General features: G+C 41.2%; 1 protein-coding gene across 3 annotated transcripts in view; it reads left to right on the forward strand.

The window, feature by feature from the left end:
- LOC149453036 (uncharacterized) overlaps positions 1-12,104 on the forward strand; it is a 105,269-nt gene that overhangs the window by 9,803 nt on the left and 83,362 nt on the right. For 2 of the 3 annotated variants that reach the window (XM_089688765.1, XM_089688767.1), the window contains exon 2: positions 2,904-3,054. In XM_089688765.1, coding sequence (XP_089544891.1) covers positions 2,980-3,054 — 75 coding nt within the window. In that variant the 5' untranslated portion in view covers positions 2,904-2,979. Of the gene's footprint in view, positions 1-2,207; positions 2,320-2,903; positions 3,055-12,104 lie in introns of those variants that run through there. The other variant, XM_089688766.1, reaches the window with a different exon arrangement.

The following is a 12,104-nucleotide window of genomic DNA, read 5'->3' on the forward strand; positions in this document are numbered from 1 at the left end:
GACTCTCCTCCATTCACAGATTATGGTACAAGCAGTGTAATCAATGAAATAATTTTTCTAAATGAAGGGGGGGTGATGTTAACCATCACAGTGCCAGGGGTTCAGGGACAGGAAGAGGACACTTATCCCTGTGATGTTGATCCCAGTTGTTTGAATCACCCACCATCTTCTTTTATCGCTCAGGATTTCCTGTCACTGTACTCTGCACCAGAGTTTGCCAGGTGACTGCTATGGCCTTTATGAGGAGATCTTTTCTGAATTTTCAACTTATTTTATTTGATGCAGAGTGCAGTAAGATATTACTGATGCTGAAGTGGATTCCATTATACGATTCCTCCTATGGCGTGAGTCTCCATAGCAAACGGGCAAACTGACACCTCATGGGGCCCCTGGGCAATAGGGGATCATGGGGCCCCTGTGTCCTTGCCCAAACTCAAAAAAGCCTATGAAAAAGGTACCAGGGGCATCTCATGGGGCCCCCTAATGACCTCGGGCCCTCGGGCAGTGCCTGAGTTTCCAAATGGTCAGTCCACCCCTGATAGCAAATTCAAAGCCATGAATTCTGGCAGCTTTGTGGATGAAGTTCTTGAGAAATAAATGATAAAACCAGTGATTATTAGGCTCACCATCGTCACAGAAAACTTATATTTCATTGACCCTTCAACACACTTCATTAGTGAACAACAGCTTACAACATAGCTAAACCCAAGCACAAAAAATGTAATGTATTGCATCTTACCAGTCCTTGGATGTGGCAGCTGCATTTATTTGGTTTTTTGAGCTAGGAACATGTAAAGGGACCCCCAGAGAAACTGCTGGCTTTTTGGGTCCCTCCTAGCCCCTTTAGGATTAACAGTTTCATAAATGCCCCACAATACTTATTACCTTCAGCAGCAACTGAGTAATGGACCTCAACTCTGTCAATCTTTGCACAGTGAGAAGTTTATTTGTTCAACTCTGTGCAAGTTAGGATTATGGTTTGTAGGAATACCCATCAGGTTAAAAAAGGTTCTTTCCACGACTAGCTCAAATGGAGAAAAGCCAAGACCAGCAATATTAGTAGTTCTGGTTTCCTGCAGGTTTTATTGGAATCATTTTGTGCCCAGCCCTCCAGGATTCTCTTGGTATGAAACTTCCCTCTGCAGAAGGGCAGCATCAAACTTCAGGGTTATGGACCTGGTCTTTCTTCTTTCTTTAATCTTCCCTAGGCAGCAGGCCTGGGAGGCTTGGGAGGTCAAGATAGGCAGTACACATCCTCCCCAGGGCAGATCCTAGGAGGTTAGAGAGCTTCCTGGACATTCTTTCAAAACTTATCATGCCTGCATGCAGAACTGGCCATAAACCTCCTAGTGCTTGGCCACGGGGAATATAAATATTCACAACTCAGGGTAACATCGCCTCCCACACTATTGCCAGGGACACCCAACAGCAGCAGGAAGAAGCAAATAATTAATGTTAGTTAAGGAGAACGTACAGAAAAAAGGGTACATAAATCATTCAAGGGAATATTAGATTTACAATAGATTCTCTCCTGAATATGGCAGGGCTGTTACAAGTACAGAAAATACCTGTTGATCTTGCCTGACATGCAGTGCACCTATGAATTTGCAAGCAAGGATAGAACAATGTAAACTTCTAATGCCCTCACATTATGGAGATGAACAAAGGCAGATATATTTAAAATCCAGCCTGGGGGCAACCTTTGCTTCCTCCATAGATACTGTGAGTGTAGGCACCCAAGGACAGAAAGTTTGTTATTTGCAGAATAGTCAGGTGAAAGCAAAGGAAAACCTTGAAAGTGCATGCAGCCACCACATCCATAGACTAGCAAGCTTCAAAAAATACATTTTTGGGTTTGGATGTCCTTTATGAGAACATACCCCTGTAGCTGCCATTTTCTGTAGTGAGAGCACAAGTCCTCCTATTCAAGTTTATTATCCAATTTGAGCTATGAAGCATTGTGGTAGGCAGCATTACTGAAATGTTTTACCTCTGTTTCCCACCACATAATTTTTAGACCATTATAGTGAAAAAAAAAGTGCAACGCTGTCATCAGGAATGGTCATCCTGTAAATGGTTGTTTTAAGCCTAAACACAACATAAAGCTTATAGAAAATTCTTAGCAGAATCATGCAGTGCTTGGTACTACCTCTTTTAAGCAGCTTACATAAAGACTGGTAAAAACACATTTCCTTACAAAGGATTTGTTTAGCGGCAGCTTGAGAAGCATTAGGGACTACTCTAAGTATTAAAGCAAGACTGCTATACTGCATATGTTATCACATAACCACAGGAAGACCACTGCAGAAACATACACAGGTATGTGTTTGTTACATTCAATCCTTATGTATTGGGAGATCACATTGCATGTTTAGTAAATATAGCTTGGCAATTGAATCACTATTTTATTTATTGAGGAGTTATATATTTAGCCAAGCTGTAAATGAGTTCAGATATAACAGACCTGTACATGAGTGTGTCTATACGATCACACTTTCAGGGAATTATTTCTTACACTTGTCATGCACATGGTAAACTGCTCTTAGACTGTGAATTGCAATATCAGCAGCTATCGAGAATGTAGAACTGCTAAACCAATCACCTCTATCTTTTTTCGGAGACATGACATAATAATTCCTGATTTTTCTTTTCACTATACTGCTTCCTATAATATAACTGATGCTGGTTCTTTTACCATTCCTACCCTATTCTCTTCACCTTCAAAATTGTAAACTCCATAGGGCAGGGTTCTCATTCTGAGTGTTTTTTCAATATATACATTTTTATTGCTATAATTATTTTATTTATGAATAGTTATGGTTGTATTTACTGTGCAACTTTTATGTATTTTGCAAGTATGTTAGGGCTGTTTATGGCTGATACTTGACTGTTATATTTTTTAGTGCTAATATGAGGAGCTCCTGTTGGTCCTGGTGGCCTGGATGATCCTGTATAATGACCAACTGATTACCCATAAAGATGGGCATCTTCCATCTCCTGTCTATACTAAGCAAGGCTTTCTGCAAGATCTTCAGCCTCTGTAGCATGGCATGGGTTAGTTTCAGTATTATTCTGTACTTTATGTTGTATAACTTTTCAGAGCATTTTATTCATTACTCAGACTGAATAAATATTCATGACCTTAAAGCCTAGGACACATGAGCCGAATGCCAGGTGGCATCGGCCAGTTCAATAGAAACTAGCCGACATTCGACCAGTGTCTACAGCAGCCGTTCCAATACACACTGGCTGTTCGGCCATCTTCTGTCGAAGGGACATGCCTGAAAAAGGTCTGCCAATTGGCTCCTGATTAGCACTTTCTGCCAATGGCTGACAGCACTGACCAGAGTGTTCTAGCAGGGGTGGGGGGGTTCCCCCTGGCAGAACACAATACCACAGCAGGGGAGATCGCTGTACTAAAATTGGATAGTCAGTATAGCGGCTCCTCCTGAGCTGTCAGTTTTTTTTTTTGTTCAGCCCGCTGGTTTGAACAAAAAAAAGACTAGTAGTGTGTACCAGGCGTAACTTTAAGAATGTTATCTTCTGTGAGTCTGACAGGTAATCCTATAACCTTTGTGTATGTTTTAGTATAGATACCATTATACATAGTTACTGATAGCATACAGGAAAAAAGGCTTGGTTTAAATTGCTCTGGCAAATGTCCAAGGACTGAATGAGGAACTTGAGCCTATTTAATATTATACTATTTAAATAACTTCCTATCTGTTAAAATGGCATTTGTTTAGGCATGCATTCAGGGGCATTACCCTATACATTCAAGCCAAGCCTAAAGTAGATGGAAACCCAATTACTAAAATCTTGTATACTATTTACCATATTAACATAATTTCCAAAGCCCTTTTCAATATTTTTAAACTTATAGTTTGCATTAAAATAATACCTTGTAATCCTGCCATGAAGGTCCTTCTTCAGGTGCTTGTGACAATGCTCTGTCCCTGTCTCCCAATTGCTCTCCTGCATAATTACCTTGTTACACAGCTTCTACTGGAGTCTACAAGTCCCAGTACTGTCTCTCAGTATGCATTCTTATCCCACCATTGACAGGACAGACAAAAAGTAGCTGAAAAGGGCTGAAGGGGATCAGCAGCACTGAGATGCAAAAAAGTTGAAAGGTGTGAAAACTGTTATTTCTTAAAGTGTTATTAAACCCACAACAGTAAAATCAGTCTGTATATGCAGTAAAGCATGCTTGCTCTACTCACTGTGGAACCTAAGGGGTTAATCCCCTGCATTGTGTAAAAAGTCTGTTTGATCCTATCTTCTCTGATCCTCTAGGAGTCACTCTACACATGCTCAGTTTATTGTGTATTGCTAGAGAGTTTTTTTTTCTTTGGGAGGGTGCATGTGATCAGCACAGGGCCAATTAGTGCTGTCCAGACACGGTGTCAGGGGTCATTCAGCCTCATAGGACAGTCAACCTTTATCCAGTGCTCAGCTGGGCAGTGATTGAAGTCACAAGACTGCTATATACAGCTGAAGAGAAAAGGTATTTAGCAGTTTATATTTACTAAAATAATCGCATTTCCATGTTGTGTGTACTGTGGGAGACCAGATATATTGAATGCAGGGTCCTGGGTTTAGTAACAACCAAAGAACAACTTGGTAATTGCTTATGCAATTAAATGTTGTCCAGCTAGAGTTTAGATTCTCTATAGAAGAGGTACAAGCAAATTTTTATTACCTAACTCTGTTAGAGAAGGGAAAATTAAAACTCTCCTGAGGTTTTTATTATGTGTGTGTTCCTGCCCCTGAGACTCAACAGGAAGTGAGAGGAAAACTTCCAAAAGTGAGGGGTACAACGCCTTTGACTGTTATTATGAGAACAATGAGCTTTCTTTCTTGCTCCTGTTCCCTTGACAGCTATAGCATTTTAGGTTTCCCTTCACTTAAAGCCCAGGACAGTGACCCCAAAAAAAGTCAAATAGTTTCATTCCAAAGTGGAGATGTTTCCAGTCCTTCTCCACTCTCCAAAAACTGGAAGAACATTTTTGAATCAAGTTCCTCTTTAAGGGTTAAGCCAATAAAGCAGTTTCCCACAAGCTGAATATACTGTAGCTTCCCTTGGTGAACCATATACATTGGGTTTGGTAATTTTGGTACCACATTCCTTAAAGAGGAGCTCCACCCAAAAAAGGGAAGTTCCGCTTTAAGGCTTTGTTCCCCACTCCCCTTTAAGGATTGGCACCTTTGGGGAGTGGAATGGAGGCAGTACCCAAATTTGATAGGTACCTGTTCCCACTTCCACTAGGCGATTGGAAGCAAAAGTTATCCTCCCTCCCCGTAGTCTTCTGGGATACATGACAGGACCTAGAAGACTACAGGACCATTCACAAAACGCAATGCTTCCCGCACATGTGCAGTGGGCACCCAGCTGTGAAGTCGCAAGCTGTCACAGCTGGGTGCCCACATTGAACATGCTGGCATTGAGGGGACAGGCCGGTTGGTCAACCTGAATGGTGTGAGGACACCGTGGGATTGAGGGACAGGTGAGTGTCCTTTTTTTAAAAGTCAGCAGCTACAGTTTTTGTAGCTGCTGACTTTTTTTTTTAAATTCCCACTGGACCTCCGCTTTAACTGCCTGAGACCCTAAATTTTATTAATCCCTATACTGTACAGTAGTTGTTTTAACCTTATACCTGTATATAGCTGATAAGTGGACAGTGCAATGAAACTCAAGCATTGCCATTTTTTAATGCAGCTAAACCAGACAACATTTTCACAAAAAAGTAAATAATAACTGTATCCTGAAAGTGAATTAATTGAAATTAATTTCTTTCTTGCCCTGCCCTTGCACTTGAAGTTGTGAACTAATATACAGACCTTCTGATACAGGGAAAGTATTTTGCAGCTGCCTGTGGTTTGCCTGGGCACTGCTTCCCTTTTTCCTGATTAGAGATGAGCCCATGATCGAACCAAACATTTGCTATCCGAGCGTTCATCCAAATGCTGGATTTTTAGCCTGTTTAGACAGAGCTGAACATCATTTATGTTAGTGGTATTTCTACCACTATTACTGTGTGACAGACCCAACCAGGGAAGGAGCTTTTGGAGGGGACTAAGGGCTATCTTTTCACTCACTGATTATGGCCCATGGAGGAGACCGGGGAGCTGTCAGCATGAACGCTGACAGCGAGGCTTGTATTAATTCTCTGCATAAAGACAATAAAGCTTCCCTTCTGGAATGGATGGAAAGGTGTAATTTAAATCTTGTACAGGTTAATGATCAGAGGAAATATGGGGCCTTTCTCCAGACTGGGTTGGAGAAGCACATCAACTTGGAACAGAAATATTTATCAACAATCTTCCTTCAAGCAATCTATGAAGTTAGATAAATTCCACTTTTTCAGACTGTTGGAATATTGTATGAGTTTTGCATGATCATAATCAGTGGATAGAAGGCTAGCCCCTAGTCACATACTGTACATAGGATAACTTCCTATCCATCAATGATTGCTAAGGAATCTGCAGGTGCCAACACCTACCACATCATAAGAAACCAATGACATCATTTGGCCCTAATAATTTACTGGTCAGGAAACCTCAATAATGCAAACAAAGGGGTGGAGATAGCATGACATCACTGACCAAATATGGCCACATGATCAAATTTAGACAGTTTCAATGATCAAATTTGGCTGTGGCAATTTTTGGGCAATTTTGTCACCCAGGAGACCCCGCCCCTTAGTTTTCTTTCAGTGGGGGGTCCCAGGAGATGCCATTCTTTATAATTCAGCAATGGAATTGGATGTGCACATTGGTTATACCTGTTTCTGGGCATCATAATTTTTGACATGGATCTTCCTTTCTGGACGACATGATTGACAATGGATGTACATTACGGGACTTTTTTTTTTTTTTAAATGACTTGTCAAAAACTGTATAAGTGTCTTTATCTACTGTTTCCTGTTTTGTGTAAATGAGTAGGAGTACTATGTACCCCTTACTCCATTAGAGGCCATTTCTGGGTGCTCCCATAGTGTGAAATGAGGCTTCCAGATTCTGATAAGCTCCCTGAACACAAACTTCACATCTGTCAGTCTGGATTGTGTGGAAGAAGCCTGTAAGAAAGCAAGTGACCTGATATGGTTCAGGACTATGGTGGTGGTGGTGGTGGTGGTGGTGGGGGTTTGCATGCACATCTCCCTCTTTCCTGCTTGGAAACTTCATGAAAGTCCAATTGGCACATTTAAAGTATTGATCTGCACATGCAGTTTTTCACTGGACATATGCTTGTTGGATTTTCATGAAGTTTTTTCACAGGACATGTTTATTGGACTTTTTTTTTCACATGGTTGTCTTTGCGTTATTCACAGTAATGTTTATTTGAAAGCACAAATTGTTTGTTAGGTTAAAAATTTAAAGGGGAAGTGTAACATTTTTTTCCATCAGATAAAATTTTTTTCCATCAGATTTATTACCTTGTGTTCAGGTATAAGTTAGTGCAGTCTCCCCATCACTTATATTTTTTCAAGGTTTGATTCACTTTCACTGATCATGGAGCTTCACAATATTTACTTAATAACAAACTGGACAGGATTGTCTCATGGTGCAGGAGTCCTCTAGCAGAAACAGTGGATGCTCTGGTGGCTATGCAAGATTAGTACACCTGAATCTATATTTTTCTTCCCTTAAAACATTTTTCCCATCTGCTTTGTAGTATCAAGATGTAGGTCATTCGGTTGATCCTAATTGCACTCTGCTAGCCCAGGTAGATGTGGTACCCTCGGTCTAGTAAGACTGATTTACTATCCTGCTTCAAGGTTTCTCACTTTAACAGCAAGGCTATTGAAGCCCAGGGTTTGAGACACAGCAGTATCTCTCAATTTATGATTCCAATTTTGCTAAATACTAGGAAGGCTACTTCTGTAGTTGGACATAGAAGGCAATCTTGAAGTCTTGGGACTTCCACCCTAGGAGTTTCCCCATGAGACAATTCCTCTCTTTTTCTACAGCTTGGTCTGGACCTATGCTTAGCCCTCAGCATTATCAGAGGCCTGGTTTCTGCCTTTTCTATTTTTTTCAGAGATTATTGATCTCTTATTCCTTGTACAGAGAGATTCCCATGTTCTCCCACCTCCCCCTGTTTATTCCCCTGTGATTCAATGCAATCTGAATCTGGTTCTCACTGTGCTTCAGAAATTGCTGTGCAAACCCATTACAGACATTCCCCACTTAACTCTCATCCAAAATGTGGTATTCCCTGTAGTGAACACCTCTGTGAGGTGAGTGTCTGAACCGGAGGCATTATTCTACAAAGATCCCTTTCTAGTTATGCATAGGTAAAAGTTGGCATTGAGGTCCAGAACTTCCTTCATGCCCAAGGTAGTTTCTGCTTTTCACCTCAACCATGAAATTGTTCTCCCATCCCTCTGTCCTGCTCCATTTCACCAAAAGGAAATGTCACCATATTACCTGGATGTGCTTCAGATTGGAAGCGTTTATCTCTTTGCCACTGCTTCTTTTAGGAAGATTAATTCCCATTTTGTAATACCAGATAGACCCCATAAGGGGGTTTCAGCTTCTCATTCCACCATCTCTAGGTGGCTCACACAGATACCGGTAATCATCTAAACAAGGGTCTCAAGGACTGGATTCCAACCTTTCTTGTTAAGATGCAGTTTACTGGCTCTGTGAGGGCTTCTGATGCCAGCTTTAAACATACACTCAGTGGCCACTTTATTGGGTACACCTGATCAATTGCTTGGTAACACAAATTGCTAACCAGCCACAAACCTGGCAGCAACTTAATACATTTAGGCATCTAGACGTGGTGAAGACGACTTGCTGAAGTTCAAACCAAGCATCAGAATGTGGAAGAAAGGGACTTAAGTGACTTTGAACGTGGCATGTTTATTGGTGCAAGACGTGCTGGTCTGAGTATTTCAAAAACTGCTGATCTACTGGGATTTTAATGCACAACCATCTCTAGGGTTTACAGAGAATGGTCCAAAAAAAAAAAAAAATATCCAGTGAGCGGCAGTTGTGTGGACGAAAATGCTTTGTTGATGTCAGAAGTGAGAGGAAAATGGGCAGTTTGATTCAAGATGATAGAAAGGCAACAGTAACTCATGTCAATATGGACCAAAATCTCTGAGGAATGTTTCCAACACCTTGTTGAATCTATGCCATGAAGATGAAAAGCAGTTCTGAAGGCAAAAGGGGGTCCAACCCGGTACTAGCAAGGTATACCTAATAAAGTGGCCAGTGACTGTAAGGTCTTTCAGGAGGCTCTTTTAGCTGCAAGCAGAACCCAGTTCTCTATTGTTTTTTTCTCTTTGTTAGCTTTTCTTTGCTGTGGTGCATATTATGCCAGTTGGACTGCGTTGGGTGGTAAAAGACTTCCTGTGTCCCTCAATGGACAGGAAAGTAAATAGGATTTTTGTACTCACCATAAAATTCTATTCTTTGAGTCCATTGAGAGACACAGGTCCCACCCCACTGTGTTTATGATCTTGCACTTCATACTCCTTTGCTACAAACCTGAGGCATGCTGGTAGTAAGAAAAGTTATCTTAAGCAGTTATGTAACTGTAACTAAAGTTATGTAACATCATCATTTATATTATACCAAAAATTGGGTATTATATAGTGTTTGTGTGCAATAAAATGCATTAACGTGTATTTTTTCCCAAAACAAATTCTGTTTGAAAAACCTCTGCAAATACCATGTGATAAAAAAACAAATTGCAACACCCGCCATTTTATTCACTAGGGCCTCTACAAAAAAATATATATATTTTGGGGTTCTAAGTGTAGCACCCTCTAGTGTGCTACTAGTTTTAGTGTAGGTAAATTTATTATGGCAACTGAGCCTGTAATTAGGCCATGTTACTGCAGGTCAGGCCGGGTTACTCAGCAGACTCTATCTCCTCCACCTGGTTCTAAAGGACCATGGAAGCTTCCAGAAGCCAATGGGTGGAAGGGGTGGAGACCTAAATCTGCATGTTTATGAGAGTCTGACCAATGCCAGGTCGAGGCCCTGGTAGTGTGATAAGAAAAAAACCTAAATATGAGAGAGACATGCTAGCGAGAAAGTTGGGTGGAAGATGCAGAGGAGGCTGTCAGTGGCCTGGGAGGGGTCCGCTATGTTGACGGGGGCTTGGCTTCCAGGCTAGGCTCAGGCTGGCTCAGGAAAATCAATTCTGCAACACAGTATGAACAGGATCATTGCCTGGGAGCAGTGGGTTCAAGGAGGACAGAATGAGTACATCAGCACACCCAGGGATTCACAAAGTGAGAGACTGCTACATGTAGCAAGCTTTCTAAGGACAGCACTGTGCTTAACCCTGTATCCTTGTCTTGGGAGATCTTCAGAGCAGCCAGGAGGGCTAGTAGTGTCTGCAGGCTGTGGAGCTGGGAGCAGTTCTACAAGGGAGAGGAAATGCCTCTGCATGTAGTTTGCAACAATCTGTGCTAACTTTCATAAGGGATGAGAGTCCCTAGCCCATAAGGGGCTTTTGCTACTGATTTGTGCAGGGGCGGACTGACCATTTGGAAACTCGCGCACTGTCCAAGGGCCCGGGGTCTGTAGGGGGCCCCATGAGATGCCCCTGGTACCTTTTTCATAGGCTTTTTTGAGTTTGGGCAAGGACACAGGGGCCCCATGATCCCCTATTGCCCGGGGGCCCCATGAGTTGTCAGTCCGCCCCTGGATCCGTGAACACTTACCACATTCAAGGAGAAGAACAGTCCAGGATCTATTTTTGTAAATAAGAAGAAAGTAATAATCCCTATCCCCATCCAAGTTACTTCCCCTAATAAAATAACAAAAAACAAGTACTTGGACTGTTCATGGACTTTGGATACAAATGTGGAAAATGCGTGTTGCCTGGCTCTGCGAAGCTTTGGGGGACCTGGAAACACAGCAGCCTTCAACAAGTTAGTGCTACATAAGTAGATACCTAGCAGAACAAATGTACATTTTTACATATATGTGAGGAGTGTCAGAATTGGCCCGGTATTGAGCACATTACACTATTATAAGGGGCTGGTAAATGAATAAAGCAACATTTTGGATACTTTCTTGTAATATGTTAAAAAGAGAGCTTTGTGTTATACATTTGTAAGTTGTTAAAAATAAATGTAGATATTACTGGAAAAAAAAATGACCTGCTTTCTGAATGTGATTTGTAAAACGGGTGGATCGGCATGTACAAGGTTCTGTATAGTATAATCACTGACTAGCACATTATGTGGTATAGTTCATTCTGTATGTGTGCTGGAAAAAAAATATTTTTGATGAGGGTCTAAGGCCTAGACTAATTTAGCTACGTACATTATGTACCTTTCAACAACACTCATTGCATTTATTTCCCAGCTTTTAAGGACACTTTATATGCATACAATAGTACTTGTGTGCTCCCATGTCTTAACAAACCAGATTGTGGAAGCTAAATGAGTAGCCATGACAACAAAGAAGTTCAGAAGGATTAGACAAAAGGATAGAGGTCAAGAGCTGGAAAGTCAGAACCAGAGCATAAGAAAGGAAAGCAAGAAACATAGTCAGATGGAGCAGAGATCAGGAGAGGAGACAAAGGATTGGAAATCTGAAAAAAGCTAAGAATAAATACACTGACAACATCCTTGTTAGAGATGAGCAAAATGTGGCATTTTTGCTTTGCCAAGACTTTGGTAAAAATTCACCATTTTCTGAATATTCACCAGCAGCAGGATAAAATAAGCCACGTCAAGCCTCAAATTATACAAATTGTAAAAATCCTTTTTCTTTTTTTTTTGCTCTTCTATCCACCTCTTGACACCTTTGCAGGGTGGACTGAGAAGATTCAGCAAAGTTTTTATAGTTTTTTTTTCTTTTTTGGTGGTCTATACAGTTCAAAACTAGCTTGCCATGCAATGCAGACCATTTGCTGCATCCAGGAGGGCGTTCCACCATAAGTCTTACAGTCTTATTATTATTATTATACAGGATTTATATAGCGCCAACAGTTTGCTCAGCACTTTACAATATAACGGGAGACAATACAGCAACAATACAGTTCAATACAAGAGGGATAGGAGGGCCCTGCTCCTTGGCGCTTACAATCTAAGAGTGAGGGTTAGATTTTTATCAGGATACCAGTGTGG

The sequence above is a fragment of the Staurois parvus genome, unplaced genomic scaffold (assembly GCF_062004578.1).
Source record: "Staurois parvus isolate SC_StPar_1 unplaced genomic scaffold, SC_StPar_1.0 ptg000454l, whole genome shotgun sequence".
Classification (NCBI taxonomy): Eukaryota; Metazoa; Chordata; class Amphibia; order Anura; family Ranidae; genus Staurois; species Staurois parvus.